Source organism: Schistocerca serialis, chromosome 1 (genome assembly GCF_023864345.2).
Source record: "Schistocerca serialis cubense isolate TAMUIC-IGC-003099 chromosome 1, iqSchSeri2.2, whole genome shotgun sequence".
Taxonomy (NCBI): domain Eukaryota; kingdom Metazoa; phylum Arthropoda; class Insecta; order Orthoptera; family Acrididae; genus Schistocerca; species Schistocerca serialis.
This window is the reverse complement of record NC_064638.1, coordinates 545692427-545712389: the sequence shown is the minus strand read 5'-3', so window position 1 is coordinate 545712389 and position 19963 is coordinate 545692427. Positions and strand designations below refer to the sequence as shown.

Here is a 19963-nt window from a genome sequence, read left to right as displayed (position 1 = left end):
TCCTTTGATGCAAATGTCAAAGCATGCAGTACCCGATTTAGTCATGACCAGGTGCAGTGTCACAGATCTCAGTCAGTGCTGATTCGAGCTCGCACATGGAGAAAGGGGAGTTGTAGGCCTCAGAACTGTTGGAACTGAAGTCCAACTTTTCCCTCTCTACAGTTACACGATAGCGACAAAATGCCAGATCCTGGCTTGCATTGGCTGTAGTTTGTGCAAAATGTTCAGCCAGCATCAGAGCAATGTCCCTGGGTGTTGTTTGCAAGCACCCCTGTTTCAGCACTGCTGCTATCAGTAAACAACTGCATTTACTGGGAATCCTCCAGATGGCTTCCCATACATTTATAGAAGAAGTGGAACAACTGATGGAGTCCAGGAACACTTTCCATGACCTTTTCTTATTCTCCCTAATGACGTGTCGAGCCTTGGCCCTCGTGACTCACAAGGCCCTAAGGTTGTCTGCTGTCAGTCGGTATTTAAAATGTTGAAGAGCCATATGTCTTTCCCAGATTGCAGAACAGAACTCATCTGTCCACCTGCCTCCTAAGATAACCTGAGGACTGTGGGATCGAGAGACCAGTGGCAAGATGGATCACTCGTGTGACATGGTCCACCCATCCTTGGATATTGCCGCAGTGTTCAAACACAGCCAGCTGGCTGAAATGCATCCAGTTAATGGAAGGAACTTTCTAAGTTGGTCTTCTTATGGAAAGAGGTGGGCCAGTTCAAGATTTGCTGCCACTTTTAGATTAGCTGGATTGCAACTGCAAATGTGATCATCTTAGGTTTTTACTCTGTATAGTTTCCTTATAGTAACAGTGTTTAGTTTGATGTGTGAGAGTAGTGCAGTCCTTTTACAAAGTTTAAAATTTGTGGATCATTGCAAGATGTAAGTGAGAAGTTATCTGTTTATCAGTCAGCCAAAGAGAGAAAAAGTGCAGACTACAGACTATACAATCGAGTATGAAGGGTAATGAAGTATCTCCCAGAGATAAAAGAGATGCATATGCTAACTGGCCTGGCTTTTATAACCACATAGGTGCATTTTAGAGAAGAAAGAGTTACTAAGGCAAGGGAAAGAAAGACAGAATTTACCTTCCATAAGAACTATCAATAAAAGAAATGCCATGTGTTATACAAAGAAAAGTACCCTGAACTTCCTGTTACATATACAACATATCATAAAACATTTAACAGAAAATTCATCCTATCATTTGGGTACCTATGTACCGATTCCTGCTCAATGTAAGACAAATTTCAAGCAGAATTAAAAGATTTGAATCCAATTCTTACACAAAATATCTCTGAAAAAGAACAGTTAGAAATTACAAATAAAATTAATGTACTCAGTAAGGAAGACCAGGTTCACAAGCTATATTTCACTCAAGAAAGTGAAAAGTGAGTCAAGAAAGTAAAAAAAGATGGCAGAAAAAGAAGTAATTTGCATGAATGCATGAACTATCAAAAAATCCTACCCTTGCCAAATATCAATGATAATGATATTTCTTACAAGTGTTACTTATCATTTTACAGTTTCAACGTCCATCAAATGGCCATCAGTGATGTACCATATTATATTTACACTGAAGGTGCTTGCAGAACACTTCTACTGTCGCCAATATAAAATTCACTTAACGACCGTGAAGACAAGAAAAGAGAAAGTAGGAGCCAAATGGAGGCATATAGACAGTTATTTTTCCCTCATTCCTTTTCAGAGTGGTACAGGAACAGTACCCTCTGCTGTGAACCACATGGTCGCTTGTGGAGTATCTACACAGACATAGATATTACAGAATCATCAGTTCAATAAGTCATGGTTGCAAAATACAGTCATAGATTAGTTACAGAAGAATGGAAAAACTGGTAGAAACAGACCTTGGGCAGGATCACTCTGACTTCCGAAAAAATGTGGGAACACATAAGGCAATGCTGATCCTGTGAGCTATCTTGGAGGATAGACTGGAGAAAGGGAAACCTACATTTGTAACATTACGGAATGGCAATTTGGTAAAGGAGGGATGTGTTGCAACATAAACTGTAGAGGGAGACCAAAGTTGACTACAGCAAGCAGGTTCAAATGACATGTGTTGCAGTAGTTTTGAAGAGATAATGAGGCTTGAACACAATAAATATGTATAGAGACTTGGCATCACAGTAGTTTTCAGGCTGATGATTACAACAACAACAACAATGTGGGGGGTAACACATATATTTTAGGCCCTTATTATATAACACTCTTGCTGGATTTTTATTGCCTTACTACTTACAAGCACATTCACATTATAAAAGATTTTAGTGTGGGAGCTAAGGTCATGATTGTCATGTTCCCAACCCATACAGAAGTATCACCACCACTACCACCACCACTTCATGTCATGTAGCTTGATTCTTGAGCAACTATCAGCTGATATAGACTAGATACCTTCTTGGTTTGGTTTTTTTTCCTTATTCAATTTTCAATTTATTGCACTCATTCCTACAAACAGTGCCGTATGAAGTGGTTTCTTTGCTGTGTACGCAGAAAAACAAATATGGCTTTGAATGCTGGGTAATGGTATAAAATTCTGCTTCATTTGAAAGGCATCCATTGTCTAAAGATAACATCTTTTCAGCTATAATAAGATTTGGTCAGTGAAAAGATTTTAACATGGATACAATTAACTGCAAGCAACATTACTAATTTTGAAAGCATGTACTTTTCCAGCACAGACACAGTTGTCACTGAAATGAAGCATTCTCCACAGTAATAAAAACATTACAACAAAGATAATATACTAATGTCTACAATGAAGAATGACCAGAAACATAAAAGACAAGCTCAAAATGTCAACTGGACACCCCACAGTAAATGCCCATAAATACCAACTGAATAACAAGAATTTTGAAGAGCTACTGGGAGACATGTTACAATATCCAAAGAACACATGTACCAGAGTGGAACCTTGTCCATATGTGCCCATGGCATTCAGGGGATGAGCAGACAGCATGAATAAATACATCTACAGCTTGTGGAAAAGACGAAATTGTGCATGAAAATTGATTTGTCAATTGGGGGTTAAGGCACTAAACAACAAGGTCATCAGTCTGTCATTCACAGCCAGTCCATCTAGCTTTAGTTAGTGACATTAGCCAAAGTTTGATCAAACTGTGATAGTATGTAGGACTGGTAAAATTGATGCACTGGAGAAATATTAAAAGTTCAATTAGTGAGCATGAAAGCATCATCGAGATGATTGACCGAGTCCAGTGGCAGACACTGTAAGAGAGGCATTCTGCATCACAGTGAGTTTTATTGTTAAAGTCTGATATTGTATGTTCCTAAAACAGTCAATAAATATATTACTTCCTCCGACATATATCTCCCAAAAAGACCATTACGATAAAATCAGAGAGAGGCTTGAGCTCACATGGAGGATTACTGGGGGTTGTTCATCCCACAAACTGGAACCGGTACACAGAGTACCCTTTGCCACACTCTTCTAGGTGGCTTGCAAAGTATAGATGTAGATGAATATTGATACAAAAATCAGAAATAACTGTATGAGAGATAAGAGTATATGGGTTGGGCCACTCTGGAGGCCAGAGAGCAGACAAAGACCCTCTCAGCATTCATCTGTGATGAGTTGTACCCCTCTGACCTGACACAGGGGTAAGACAGTAAAGGGATAGACAATTCCTTCTAGCTGGGAGGAGAGGAAATCTGTAAGACTAAACATGAAAACGCTAATACTACAATGATCTCAGTAGGACTGACAATAGTTAAAGAAGGTAGGTGAATCAATAACAGCCGAGACCCCTAGTAGCTCAGCATGCAATGGAAGGCAACCCTCATCTCCCACACTAATGGGTTATGCTGAAGTGTTAAAGATGGGAACAGAACCAACTCTCTCACACAAAACATTAAAAATCTGTTCAATTGTTTTTTTTTTCTTTCAGTGGCTGCCATCAAAGATAAGAATTCATTTGGGTCTAGTATTTATCAAATTGCTATATGAAGGAGCTCTGCTAAAAAGTACAAGAAGGATGTGGCAGAAAAAGGACCAACTGCATATCAAAGTAATTAAAAAACAGAGTAAAAGAGGGGTGACCAGGATGGCTGGTGGAAGAGGAGGCGCTAAGGTCACACCGAGCCTGGAAGACAGCAATAGGTATTGCAACTCCAATTACCCCAACCCACCTTGAAAGCAGTTTAAAACATTATATCTGAGAAGAAAATCACTTTGTTGGTGGAAAGGAAGAACCAGTTCAACTGTCCATATGTCTTCAACCAACTTTAGACAGAATGAATCTGGAAGAGCATACTTGGTGTGGAGAGACACTAGGATGGGGGCACTCCACCTGGATGCAAGCTACAGTCTGTACGGCTCTGCAAGTACAATGTGGGGATGGCTAATCACATAAAACAATGGATTAAATTTGGTATGAGCAATACAGTGGTGACATAGAATGGTGGTTTCCTTTGGGCAGCACAGAAAGAGGTGAGCTATACAGCTACAGTCTCCTTGATAGCATGCTGTTTATTAGAAGGGGCGGGGGGATATTAGCCCACCAGATGCTATGAAGGAGTAGAGGCCTTACCAGCACCCACAAATCCACACCAGAAGCCATTAAAGAGGGCGAGTAAACTCTTCTCTAACCAAATGATCATGCAGTTCATTTCCCAGATTACTAACATTACTTTGCGCCCACAGAAAGACAACTGGGCAAATAGTATCGGGAGGTCAGAGAGAAGAAATTAAAACAAAAAAACTTACTTGTTTCTGGAAACAATGGTGTTTCTGAATGTTGGAAGATGTAAAAGCATATCCCATCCTAATCATGGTTTAGAGCCTCAATATAAATAATGGTAGCACCCTGATACTCCAAAATAACTCAAAGGAACAGATACTTGAGGTTGTGGGGGTGAGTGAAACTTTAAATCCTGCAAATAATTTGCTCCTAATTTGTGGTCTGGCTACTAACCGAAGAGTATAGTAGGGGAATATGTGGGGAGCAAATGTTAAGGGGGTAAGTGGAGGTCCCAGCACAGGAACTTGAGGCATATTCCAACTGGGAACAACCAGAAGATGAGTTTCAGGGACATTCACACCACATATGAAAAAAGATGGTTAGGAAATTGTCCTGTGGTGACTGTGTAAGTGACCAAGACTTAGTATTTTCAAAACTATAGAGGTAAGATCCCTGCTTTGGCAAGGAATCTGATTGGAAGACTAACCCAGAAGCCAATGGTGACAAGCCATACTGCATTATGATGTGCAATGCTCAGTAATTTAAAAAATGAAGATGCTTCTGAGCTTGCTGTAACTTGGCAACCACAATACAGTCAGGGCTTGGTACACATCAAGTAGAGGAGAAGTGCAAGCAAGGGAGCATTACGCTTTTGCATGCAGCTATTCTGAAGTTTATGAATAAAAGACAACAATGCCAGCTATTTATCAAAGAGGAGTCCCAGAAATTGTGACTGTGCTTAATGTCTAACTTCTGGATATCCAAGTGGAGCTCTGAGTATTAACTGTGGTACAATGAAATAAATATTTAATCCATATTTCCATGGGACAAAATTGCAAGCCATGGGAAAGGGACCCAACAGCAGCCCTTCAGAAGGATCCTTGGAGCTGGTGTTTAGCTAAGGTTTCAGATTGGAAGCTATAACAAATGCAAAATTCATCAACATACAGTTCAGGGATGACCACTGGTCCAATGGAGTCCCCAGTTCACTGATGGTGATAAGGAAGCCTGAAACTCTTAGCTTGGTGCTCTAAGTGCAGTAGCCACCAGAAAGATCGCGGGAGGCGCACATTGGTACGAGGCAAAGGATAGGTGTCTACCACCAATTGGGAATTGATGGTGGCCTTGAAATCGCCACAAAGACGTAATTTTCCCGAGGGTTTCCTGACAATAATGAGGGGCGAAGCCCACTTACTAGAAGAAATGGGAAGAACGACCCCTAGGGCTGTCAGCCGGTCAAGCTCTTCTTTTACCTGAGGGTGGAGAGCCAAGGGAATCTGCCTCGCACGTAGAAAACGCGGGCGAGCTGATGCCTTCAACGTTAAGTGAGCTTCAAAGTCTGAAACAAACCCCAGGCCCTCCTCAAAGATATCCGGAAAGTCAGAGATCAAAGATTCTAATGATTGATGGGGAACGTCTTTGGAGACCAACTGTATGGTGTCAGTGATAGAAAACCCAAAAGCTTGAAAGGCATCCAAGCCAAAACGGCTAGCGGAGCTTGCATCACTGACAACAATAAAAGTAATAGGCCGAGTGACTGATTTGTAAGTCACGTCGGTAGTGAATTGACCCAGTAGGGGAATGAACTGTTTACCATAACTGCGTAGACGCCGGTAAACTGGCGCCAACAGGGGCGACCCAAGGTCGGAGTAAGTTTGTGCATTCAACAAAGAAACTGCTGCGCCCGTATCTACTTGCAGTTGTAATCGGCGCAACCGAACCGACACCTCGATAAAGAGTTTGTGGGCCGATGGGTCGGGAGCCTGGCCCGATGAAACTTCCTGAATGTCAACGTCCATGTCCACTGTAACTGCTTCCTTCGATTCTTTCGAGGCTGAGCAGCAAACTTTAGCAATGTGTCCTTTTTTATTACATTTGTAACAAATGGCCCAACGCTAGGGGCACTCCGACCGATCGTGATGTATATAGCACGATGCACAGGACGGTAACAGGGGCCGGTGGCCGGAACTCCTTTTATGCGCCGTGTGGGAGCGGCCGTAACGGCCGGATTGCACCGCTCACACGTCGTCCACCCCGGATGCAGTGGATGCGGCCACGCCGCCCTGAACCCCTGCGACATCGCACCACGCTTCCAACTGTTGACCGGCGGCGTGAGGGACTTCATACGATTGAGCAATGGACAGGACTTCCTCGAGGGAAAGGTCTTCTAACTGCAGGGCCCATTGCCGGACCTCCCTATCAGGGGCCGAACGAACAATGGCGTCCCGCACCTTAATGTGGGCGTACGACTCTCACGACTGCTCCGTGACAAAATGACACTTGCGACTAAGACCGTGCAGGGTAGCGGCCCATGCCTGGTAAGACTGATGGGGCTGCTTCTTGCATTGATAGAACTCGACCCTAGCCGCCACAACATGCGTGCAGCGGCGATAATATGAAGACAGTAATGAACACAATGCGTCAAAAGACAAGGACGAGGGTTCCTGCAATGGTGCTAGCTGCCGCAAAACTTGATACAGCGAGGGAGATATCCAAGACAAGAAAAGAGCATGACATACCTCCGCATCGGCAACATGAAACGCCTGGAAATGCTGCCGAGGCGATGTTCATACGTGTCCCAATCCTCCGCCGTCTCGTCATACGGGGGAAAGGGAGGAGGGAACGGCACTGGAGCAGACGGCATGGAGAGCAACGCCGGAAGCACTTGTTTCATGGTGGCCATGTTAACCATGTTAACCTCAAACGTCTTTGTTCTACAGTGGTCGAATGCTACACCGTCAACTCAAACAATGGACTTAGGTTTCATGTCACTGGACTGTACTCGCCAACATGTGAAGTGTGAAGTGGATAATATTCAGAATTTTGTACCTACTGATAGATCGTATAATGTTCAAAGTGATCTACATTCGCACACATAATTTGACTCTCAATGGGCCGCAACAACCATTACTGTTGTGCCACTGTGCAATGCTGCCATTTGTAGAAAATGCAGCCGGCCACTATCAATCGTGACCTGTTCCAGTTTTGCCTCATTTGCAGACTAGCGATGGACATTTTTGTGCGCAAAATTCTCCTTGCTCACCCCCCAGACCTGTTGCTCAACTTTTCAACCACGTGGGTTCAAGTACATTTTTTAACGTTTCACCTTCCAGGAGCATCTTACCATACTGCAGTGATCTTCCACAAGTTCCACCGGTAATCTACAGTCTGACCCCACGGGGCATGTTTTCAATGTGCACGGAGAACTCATACTTTTGTCACATGAGTTACCAACACATCGCCACCCCCTCCTCCCCCACCCCCCCCTCCCACACTTGCAGGGGGCCCCGGTTCTGACCATTCAGCCGCTCGCCTCTCTCACAGTTCTGCCTGTGCCTGCCACGCTGGCCTTCTGCATTATTTCCGAGGTGGGAAAATTCAAATCAGTACCTGTAACCTATGATCCAATTTACAGGACCCCTACATGTATCGCAAAAATGCTCATTGCCATGGTGCCGACTGTGCCAGCTGCGTCGTGTTTTCATGACACATCAAGGACAATGCAACCTGCTGTTGCTACAGACGTTTTTACCAGTAATACACCCACGCTTACTGTGTCAGCCTTGTACCTTGCTGCTGAAACTCCAGTCCACAGTACCACTACCTAATCATGTTTCTCCAGCAGACACTAACTCAGACACTCATCAGGTTAGTCCAAAAACATTAATTGTGTGTGACGATTCACTTTCGGAAGACTCCGCATTCCCATCGTGCTCACCACGTTCACTGCCATATGTGTCAGACAGTTCATTTAAAAACAGGACCGTGCATGATATGACCGTACCCACCATGCGGGCAGCCACCTTACGTGTTGATAAACATTCCCCCTCTCTCGCATGCCAGCCACACGACACAGCTGCCATTGCTGTTCCACGAGCGACGCCAATGGCGCTCTCACCCGCGCTGGGTACCAATTGCAAGGTTCACAGCAGACAGTCGCCGCGCATGCCAACCCTCTCTGCGCTCCACCTGCAGCTGCCCTCTCTAAACAGGCGCATGCCGTGCTCATGTGCTAGACATGTGACTTTCATGCTGCCTTTTCCCACTCGCACTAATGGCTATGCCTTTTCGTACCCTGCCCACTTGCATCACATTCAACTGTTCCATAAGTCCTTGTTGAGTTTGGTATCATCTTCAGCCAATGAAGCCTGAAATTCGTTGTCTTCGAACTTTTTCGGTGGTTTCCCACACTCATCATTTCTCACATCAAAATCATCACTTTTGAATTTTTTGAACCACTCAAAACACTGTGTTTTCCCTAAGAACATTATTGCCAAAAGCTTTGACAAGCATTCAGTGGGATTCTGCAGAATTTTATTCAAATGATAAAAGAAAACCAATGCTGTCTGCAAATCAAAGTTCGTAGGCACAAAACTCGACATGTTTTGTATTTTGGGTGAACAACGTAATTTCAGCTTTGTTAAAGTGAAAATTGAAAAGACTTGATGATATACTAAAATGTGACAAAATATATTACCGTAACAACAAAAATTCTGCAACAACAATCTTTCAAATCTATTTAGATCAATTCAACCATGAGGGCCTAAAATGCAAGAGTTTCAGCTTCTAGAATCATACTCTTAGACAAGAAGAACTGGAGCCAACTCTACACACAAAGCTGTGTAAACTAGAAAGTTTATTCATCATTTGGATTTGCAGCTCTTTGTGTTTACCATGTTTGCAGTTAAAATTGTAGGATGTAACGTCTGCCAGTAATGCAAAACACCGTTTTTTCCAAGTTCCCAAACTTGTTTCAGCATCATGCATCAGTGAATTTCCATTTTATTTATCTGAAATGTGAACATTTTTATTAAATGATTACAAAATTATGTGCAAATTTAGTTTTCGTGACAAACTGAATTACATTTGTATGAAAGGTTAACTCCGAACAAAATTTCTCATCAACATTGTTTGTTTGCAGGTGACAAGCTACCTGTAATAAATAATACACAAGTGGTCTTTAAAAATCATGCACAACAAGTGTAAACATATTAACAAAAAGAAACAAATTATTGTTTGAACTAAATATCCACATAATTTTGTAATCATTTAGTAGAAATGTTCATATTAGAGATTAAATAAAACGGAAACCCACTGATGGAAAGTAGGAGTAATCCACTGAATTACAGGCCCAACCACTAACATCAATTTGCAGTGGGGTTTTGGAACATATACTGTATTCGAACATTATGAAGTACCACAAAGAAAATGATTTATTGTCACATAGTCAGCATAGTTTCAGAAAATATCGTTCTTGTGAAACACAACTATTTCTTTTTACTCATGAAGTAATAAGTGCTATTGACAGGGGATGTCAAATTGATTCCATATTTTTAAATTTCCAGAAGGCTTTCGACACCATTCCTCACAAGTGTCTTCTAACCAAACTGCGTGCCTATTGAGTATTGCCTCAGTTGTGTGACTGGATTTGTGATTTCCTGTCAGAAAGGTCACAGTTCATAGTAATAGACAGAAAGTCATTGAGTAAAACAGAAGTAATATCCGGCGTTCCCCAAGGAAGTGTTATAGGCCCTCTATTGTTCCTGATCTATATTAATGACAGAGGAGTCAATCTGAGTAGCCGTCTTAGATTGTTTGCAGATCATGCTGTCATTTACCGTCTTGTAAAGTCATCAGATGATCAAAACGACTCGCAAAATGATTTAGATAAGATATCGGTATGGTGTGAAAAGTGGCAGTTGACCCTGAATAAGGAAAAGTGTGAAGTTATTTACATGAGTACTAAAAGAAATCAGCTAAATTTTGATTACGCGGTAAGTCACACAAATCTGAAGGCTGTAAATTCAACTAAATATTTAGGGGTTACAATTACAAATAACCTAAATTGGAATGATCACATAGATAATATTGTGGGTAGAGCAAACCAAAGACTGTGATTCATTGGCAGAACACTTAGAAGGTGCAACAGGTCTACTAAAGAGACTGCTTACACCACACTTGTCCGCCCTATTCTGGAATATTGCTGTGCAGTGTGGGATCCATATCAGGTGGGACTGACAGATGACATCAAAAATGTACAAAGAAGGGCAACTCATTTTGTATTATTGCAAAATTGGGGAGATAATGTCACAGACATGATACTTGAAGTGGAGTGGCAATCATTAAAACAAAGGCGTTTTTGTTGCGATGGGATCTTCTCATGAAATTTCAATCACCAGTTTTCTCCTCCAATTGCGAAAACATTCTGTTGGCACCCACCTACATAGGGAGAAATGATCATCATGATAAAATAAGAGAAATCAGGGCTCGCATAGAAAAATTTAAGTGCTCATTTTTCCCGCATGCTGTTCGAGAGTGGAACAGTAGAGAGACAGATTCAAGGTGGTTCATTGAAGCCTCTGCCAGGCACTCTATTGTAAATAGCAGAGTAATCATGTAGATGTAGATGTAGATGATGGCACAGTGGGGCTGAAACATGTTTGGGAACTTGGAAAAAATGGTGTTCTGCATAACTGGTGGACCTTGCATCCAACAATTAGAAAGCTTATTGCAATCTTCCCTCCTCTCAAATTTTTCATAACAGAGTTTGCTTGTTCTTGTAACAACTGTTGGCCTGTGCTCCTCCCATGGCTGCTACTCGGCAGCAAAACTTTTCTTTTGCCGTCTGACTTAATTTTCAGTCTAGCTGAAATCTCCTTCCTACCAGTCTGTTGCACTCTGATTTTGTCTACTGGTTGATTGATAACACTCTTCATCTCCTACTTCAGGTAACAGGTCATATTTATTATTCAATTTGACATTGAATGATCTATGCAAACTATCTCCCCATGCTCATTAAATGTTACATTTTCCCACATCCCAGTTTCTTTCATGCCTAAAAGGTACAAAACCTAGCCTCATTTTTAATGATTTTTCTGTCTCTTCTGCAAATCCTACACATCCTTTTGAAGAGTTTTTTCTACTCCATTGCATTCTGCTACATGAAAGTGTACTTTATTGTCTCCCACAAACCAATCCTTTACTAAGTTAATCAAGGCAGCATCCACATATAGTACATAAGACAGCACACACATTAAGAGACACTGCTATTAAAGAATGTACAACATTTAAAATGAATTTGAAGTACAAATTCAATGAAAACAAAAGAACTCTTCAGAAGATTGTACTTGTAAGCAGTCCCAAAATCCTGTGTAAAAGCAATGATGTGAGGAGAAGGATGCACCTCTCGATTTATTGTCCCGTTCTTGTTTCTTAGAATGTTTACAGACTTTCTCTGTGAACCATTCTAACTTGAGATCGTCCACAACCCAACAATGGAAAATCCCAGTCTGGCCTCAGTGGCCAGAGGCAGTGGTCATATGTGTGTGAGCTGTGTTTTCATGCTTTTGCCTGGAAACTCACATCTTGAGCAGTCTTTTTAGTGTGCCTGTCTGCAACTCAACATCTTCCCTACATGATGAGTATCAGTCTATCCCTTTCATAATATTGTCATTGTTACAACCAGTCACAGTTATCTACATTTGCAGATACTTGTCTACTTTCACACACTTAGAACAAGTTGCCAAAAGTATGATCAAAATATTGAATGGTCTCTGCTGATTAGATTAGATTAGATTTAGATAAGCTCATTAACCTTTTGGAGGGCGTGCCTGCTGCAGATAGCCAGATAGCCACAAGAATTAGTTTTCTGTTAGTATCACAGATAGCATTACAGTTGCATCCACATCCAGATACGTATTTGTTGTTCACAATGGATGTCACCACTTACTACATCTGTGCTATTCATGCTTTCAGGTGAGTGTTGCATTTGCGGTATGTTTGCCGCTACTCACCTTGTGATGCAAGTATTTTCTATAGTAGTGTTTTTCTTTCACCTCAAGGCAATCTTTCTTTTATGTTAGCATATAATGAATATTAAAATTGAAACAAAGCTGCCATATGCATTTTTCATTACTTTTTACAGTCTTGGATATTGATTTGCTACAATATATTACTTTTCCAAAACATGTGTTTCATTACAACTCATAAAAGTGTGGAAATGGAGAAAAAGAAGGCATTTGACAGGCACTGTCTAATTGTACATCCTGAAGACTATGAGAAAGTACTGTGAGAATTGTCAGAAGAAGAATTACAAGAATTGTCATATTCACGTCAATCTGAGTCAGAAGAGGAAGTTATTGAATAAGAAAACCACAGCAGTGACTCCAAACAATCAACAGAGGTAACAGATGATCACCTGGTTGAAGATAGGAGACAACAGAGGATTAACAATTTTATGTAAGAAAAGATAAAGAAACTATTTGGATAAGTGAACCACTTCCTTCTTCTCATAAAACCAAGGTCAAGAACATTGTAAAAATTTTCCCAGGTCCAAAAGCAAGTGCTGAAATTACCGAAAAAGAAATTGATGCATTATACCTGTTTATTACTGATGGGATGATTATCTTTCCTTAGGTTAAAAATGTAAAACTAATTGCGGTGCAAAAGCCACAACGCACCCACTCATGGAAGTATGAAAGCTGTGCCCACAGAAGGGTTAATACAAAATAGGGCTGTGGCTCTTGATTTGGAGGCTTCAAACTTTGGTGGTGAAAGTATCACCACCTCTATTTGGGTGGAAAGTGAAGGAGAGGTGATGGAATACAGTTCCTGAGCATCACACCTGAAGCCACATCCAGATGTAAAATTCCAACTTTATCTGCAGTGTCTTGTGGAACAAAGCCATATGAAACTGTTGATAACGGTTCATCCCTCGGATGTGGACATTAAGTAGCAATAGCTTGTTTGGTATTATTTGAAAGAAGATGGCTTTGTGTTCCCACTGTGCTTCATCCTCTATCTTCTCTCCTATTGTCATCAACAATATTAATGGGAATGAAACTCACAAGAACTCATTACTGTCACCAGCAATGAATAGGAACACTTTCTTGGAGGGAGGAACAGGAGGAAAGGAGATGAAGGGGGAGACAGGGAGGGAACAGAGAAAGGGAAGTGGTGGAAAAGGGGAAGGGAGAGGGAGAGGGGGAGAGAGAGAGAGAGAGAGAGAGAGAGAGAGAGAGAGAGAATACCCACATGAGAGAGGAAGTGGGCCAAGGAAGATTGGTGGGAGAAGGCAGTACATTATCTGAAAGGGGGAGGAGTGGTGTGTACAGAAGAGAGAGTGAAAAAGGTAAGGTAAGGCAGTGGGAAACAGGTTAGAATAGGTTTAGGCCAGGAGGATTGCGAGAGTGTAGGATATGCTGAAGAGACAATTCTAACCCGCATAGTTCAGAGAAACTATTGTGGAATGGGGTATCCAAATGACTTCATCAGCTGCTTCACTATGCGGGTCATTTGGTTACTCCCTTCTAGCACTAGTTTCCCTGAACTACACAGGTGGGAATGTCTCTATAGCATGTCCTGTGCTCTCACAGTCTCCCTGGTCTAAACATACAATAACCTTTTTTTGACTGTCTCTGCTTACCTTTCCCCTTTACTCTTCTGCCCACACCAATCTTTCCCCATCCTGATCATGTACTGCCTCCTCCCACCACTCTTCCTCCTCCATCATGCTAGCATTTTCACATTCTCTCTCTCTCTCTCTCTCTCTCTCTCTCTCTCTCTCTCTCTCTCTCTGTCTGTCTGTCTGTCTGTGTGTGTGTGTGTGTGTGTGTGTGTGTGTGTGTGTGTGTGTGTGAATGTCCACCTGCTCTTCCTTCATCCCCCTCTACCCCCTTTTCCATCCATCGCCCTTTCTCTCTTCCCTCTCTGATTCACTCTTCACTTCTAGCTTCATCTCTCTCCTTCCCTCCTCTTTTCTCTACCTATTATATGCTCTACCCTCTGGACTCATTTCATCTCATTGTGCATGAATCACCTATGCTGTGCTTCACACTATCCAGCTACCTACTCCTCGCCTCATGCATCCTTCCCTACTCCCTTCCTACTTCCATCTGCCCAGGCAGTTGCTATTGATAATCAACAGTCATTCTCACCATGCCTGTGTGTTGTTTGTGTGTGTGTGTGTGTGTGTGTGTGTGTGTGTGTGTGTGTGTATGTGTGTGTGTGTGTGTGTGTTTTTGCTGAAGAAAAAAGCAAGTGCTCAAAAGCAAGAATAAACAATGTTTTCTGTGGCAGCTTTCTATGTGCCACACATTAGTCTGCTACAGGTAAGTAGTTGTCTTTCCTTTATTTTATGTATTATTCCATCCAGGAATTTTCACTAATGTTATTTTGAATTTTTGAAACTATAAAATTTTCTATTTAATGAACAATGAAATAGATTTTCAGTAGTACACACAAGACACAATTAATAGACATGGGTGGTACATTTAATATTACATTTTGTTACTGCTATAAGTCTTACGCTGACCAATCGGGCAAAGCAACTGCACTTTGATTGGCCAAGTATAAATTTAGGTAAAAGTTAGGAAGTCTGACTGCATGTCACAGCCAAGCAGCCTCAGGTCCTCTACTTGAAAAACAAAGTTTGATGGAAATTCTTCAGATCAGAAAACATCTGATACATAAGTCCCACCTAATTTTACATAATCACACTTAGCAAAGTTCTGTCCCTCTTGTAAGTTTGTCTGATTTAATAACTATTTCTCCACACTTCAAAGCTGTACCCCATTTTATTTATCCATTTTGATTTTTAATGTATCTTACATTTCTGGTCCATTGTTTTAAGACACAGACATCATCCTTGGACTTACATGTACATTTACAGAAATGTATCATGTTACATAATATTTGTAGCTTTCAGTAGCAGTTAAATCCAAAGTTACAAAGTTCAACATACATGTAACATGACTCCAACATGAATTCAATTTGGCTACCCCTCTGCAACCTTTTGCTTGATTTTAAGTTTTCTGCTACTCCTCAACTGCATTATCAAAAATGAATTTTATGCTGAATGTGTTTAGATCATTCCCTTCTGAAGTAATATCTTTTATGAAGTTGCTGACTAGCAAGTTATTATATTTGACAGTAGTCAAGTTGCAGCTGCACTTTTATTGCATTGTGGTTGCAAAGACTCTGGCCTATTTCTCTGGTAGGGGGCACTGGATGTGAAATTATTGCTTCACCCCTTGGTTCCTGCACTTTTCTAGTGAGCCACCACAAACAATGACGAGCTACTACAATAACAGATCAGACACCACCTGAAGATGACGTGAAGTTGTCTAGCTGAAATATTGTGTTTCTTTCTAATTATCTGACATGACACCCATGAACTAATGCAACAGATTATTTTTATATCTTGTCAGCTTCTTATTTAATGTAGCTGAGCTGCTCTCATTAAACCCAATGCATTACAAAAATTACACTATCCATAAGGTTTCCCTGAAGTGGAAATATTTAGTTCCATAGTTTCTACATCTCCATCTACATTTATACTCCGCAAGCCACCCAATGGTGTGCAGCAGAGGGCACTTTACGTGTCACTGTCATCACCTCCCTTTACTGTTCCAGTTGCGTATGGTTCGCGGGAAGAACAACTGCCGGAAAGCCTCCGTGCGCACTCAAATCTCTCTAATTTTACATTTGTGATCTCCTCGGGAGGTATAAGTAGGGGGAAGCAATATATTCGATACCTCATCCAGAAACGCACCCTCGCGAAATCTGGACAGCAAGCTACACCACGATGCAGAGCGCCTCTCTTGCAGAGTCTGCCACTTGAGTTTGCTAAACATCTCCGTAACGCTATCACGCTTACCAAATAACCCTGTGACGAAACGCGCCACTCTTCTTTGGATCTTCTCTATCCTGTCTGTCAACCCGACCAGGTACGGATCCCACACTGATGAGCAATACTCAAGTATAGGTCATACGAGTGTTCTGTAAACCACCTCCTTTGTTGATGAACCACATTTTCTAAGGACTCTCCCAATGAATCTCAACCTGCCACCCGCCTTACCAACAATTAATTTTATATGATCATTCCACTTCAAATTGTTCTGCATGCATACTCCCAGATATTTTACAGAAGTAACTGCTACTAGTGTTTGTTCCACTATCATATAATCATACAATAAAGGATCCTTCTTTCTATGTATTCGCAATACATTACATTTGTCTATGTTAAGGGTCAGTTGCCACTCCCTGCACCAAGTGCCTATCCGCTGCAGATCTTTCCGCATTTCGCTGCAATTTTCTAATGCTGCAACTTCTCTGTATACTACAGCATCATCCACGAAAAGCCGCATGGAACTTCCGACACTATCTACTAGGTCATTTATATACACTCCTGCAAATGGAAAAAAGAACACATTGACACCGGTGTGTCAGACCCACCATACTTGCTCCGGACACTGCGAGAGGGCTGTACAAGCAATGATCACACGCACGGCACAGCGGACACACCAGGAACCGCGGTGTTGGCCGTCGAATGGCGCTAGCTGCGCAGCATTTGTGCACCGCCGCCGTCAGTGTCAGCCAGTTTGCCGTGGCATACGGAGCTCCATCGCAGTCTTTAACACTGGTAGCATGCCGCGACAGCGTGGACGTGAACCGTATGTGCAGTTGACGGACTTTGAGCAAGGGCGTATAGTGGGCATGCGGGAGGCCGGGTGGACGTACCGCCGAATTGCTCAACACGTGGGGCGTGAGGTCTCCACAGTACATCGATGTTGTCGCCAGTGGTCGGCGGAAGGTGCACGTGCCCGTCGACCTGGGACCGGACCGCAGCGACGCACGGATGCACGCCAAGACCGTAGGATCCTACGCAGTGCCGTAGGGGACCGCACCGCCACTTCCCAGCAAATTAGGGACACTGTTGCTCCTGGGGTATCGGCGAGGACCATTCGCAACCGTCTCCATGAAGCTGGGCTACGGTCCCGCACACCGTTAGGCCGTCTTCCGCTCACGCCCCAACATCATGCAGCCCGCCTCCAGTGGTGTCGCGACAGGCGTGAATGGAGGGACGAATGGAGACGTGTCGTCTTCAGCGATGAGAGTCGCTTCTGCCTTGGTGCCAATGATGGTCGTATGCGTGTTTGGCGCCGTGCAGGTGAGCGCCACAATCAGGACTGCATACGACCGAGGCACACAGGGCCAACACCCGGCATCATGGTGTGGGGAGCGATCTCCTTCACTGGCCGTACACCACTGGTGATCGTCGAGGGGACACTGAATAGTGCACGGTACATCCAAACCGTCATCGAACCCATCGTTCTACCATTCCTAGACCGGCAAAGGAACTTGCTGTTCCAACAGGACAATGCACGTCCGCATGTATCCCGTGCCACCCAGCGTGCTCTAGAAGGTGTAAGTCAACTACCCTGGCCAGAAAGATCTCCAGATCTGTCCCCCATTGAGCATGTTTGGGACTGGATGAAGCGTCGTCTCACGCGGTCTGCACGTCCAGCACGAACGCTGGTCCAACTGAGGCGCCAGGTGGAAATGGCATGGCAAGCCGTTCCACAGGACTACATCCAACATCTCTACGATCGTCTCCATGGGAGAATAGCAGCCTGCATTGCTGCGAAAGGTGGATATACACTGTACTAGTGCCGACATTGTGCATGCTCTGTTGCCTGTGTCTCTGTGCCTGTGGTTCTGTCAGTGTGATCATGTGATGTATCTGACCCCAGGAATGTGTCAATAAAGTTTCCCCTTCCTGGGACAATGAATTCACGGTGTTCTTATTTCAATTTCCAGGAGTGTATATTGTGAAAAGCAATGGTCCCATAACACTCCCCTGTGGCATGCCATAGGTTACTTTAACGTCTGTAGACGTCTCTCCATTGAGAACAACATGCTGTGTTCTATCTGCTAAAAACTCTTCAATCCAGCCACACAGCTGGTCTGATATTCTGTAGGCTCTTACTTTGTTTATCCGGATGACAGCGCAGAACTGTATCGAACGCCTTCCGGAATACAAGGAAAATGGCATCTACCTGGGAGCCTGTATCTAATATTTTCTAGGTCTCATGAACAAATAAAGCGAGTTAGGTCTCACACAATCACTGTTTCCAGAATCCATGTTGATTCCTACAGAGTAGATTCTGGGTTTCCAGAAATGACATGATACGTGAGCAAAAAACATGTTCTAAAATTCTACAACAGATCAATGTCAGAGATATAGGTCTATAGTTTTGCGCATCTGCTCGACGACCCTTCTTGAAGACTGGGACTACCTGTGCTCTTTTCCAATCATTTGGAACCTTCCATTCCTCTAGAAACTTGTGGTACACGGCTGTTAGAAGGGGAGCAAGTTTGATATATGTTACAGTGAGTGTAAATTACAGTTCCATAGTTTGATGTATGTTACAGTGGGGGCAAATTACAGTTCACAGAGAAATTAATCAAGTGCCTTCAAAAATATTTTTGAGAATGAGGAAGCTAGTATAAAAAAATTAAGCTCTACCATTAACATTAAACATGCTGCATGAGTTTAAAGATACACTCTTAAAGAAGATAGTTAACATTTGACACTGAAACATTGTTTATAAATACACTTACGTGTATGCTTCAAAATCACCTGTGCTGATTGCTTCTATCAACTGTTCTGTCATTTTGATTATCTCTTGCTTACGGGCTGCAAAAGAAGTAAAATAATGTCAACAACTTTTATCCTATTGTTTGAAATTCTGATTAGTGAAACAAGTATGCCACAAAAAAAGAATCCACATAACACACACACACATAAAGAAGCACTCCATACAAGAAAGAAAACACAAACAGAAGACAAAAAAAACAACATCATGATCATCATAAGCAATAATGCAGAATGAAAAAATAAATGACAGCAAGGTTGCAACATCAAACAAACAATCAAGACTGCAACCATCTCATGGTTCAATAATAAACAGAATAATGCATACAAAAATAGCATAAATACACACTGACAAATATGCTACACATATAAAAGCTTTGGGTGTAAATTCCAGTGCCAGTAAACCCTACACTATTAATTTCTTAATACAGCAATGTCAGCTGGCATCACAGAAAATTAGTTTCCTTCTAAACCTCAAGGATGAAAACTACTAGCTAGAGGTTCAATTTCACAAAGAAATAACTTATTAATTTTATTGCCAATTTATTCCCAAGGTATCTTAAACAAATCAAACATTTATAGGTCAAATTTTCCATATCATTATCAATATATTGAAAAAGTCTCAAATAAATAAACTGTACTGAGTATCATAATGTCAAAAGTAGAATGTATCAATAAACTAATTTTGAAATTTACACCAAGTCTTCGCTGATGATGGCACCTGGCAGGAAACTGGACAACACTGTATACCTAATGGAAGAAGAGGTTCACAAGCAGGAAGAGTGTATCATAAAAGCA

General features: G+C 42.2%; 1 protein-coding gene across 16 annotated transcripts in view; it reads right to left on the bottom strand.

The window, feature by feature from the left end:
* The window catches only part of LOC126475204 (calcium/calmodulin-dependent protein kinase type II alpha chain), a 1005993-nt gene that overhangs the window by 48836 nt on the left and 937194 nt on the right, over window positions 1–19963 (bottom strand). For all 16 annotated transcript variants that reach the window (XM_050102858.1, XM_050102867.1, XM_050102894.1 and 13 more), the window contains one exon: window positions 19132–19207. In XM_050102858.1, coding sequence (XP_049958815.1) covers window positions 19132–19207 — 76 coding nt within the window. The remainder of the gene's footprint in view (window positions 1–19131; window positions 19208–19963) is intronic.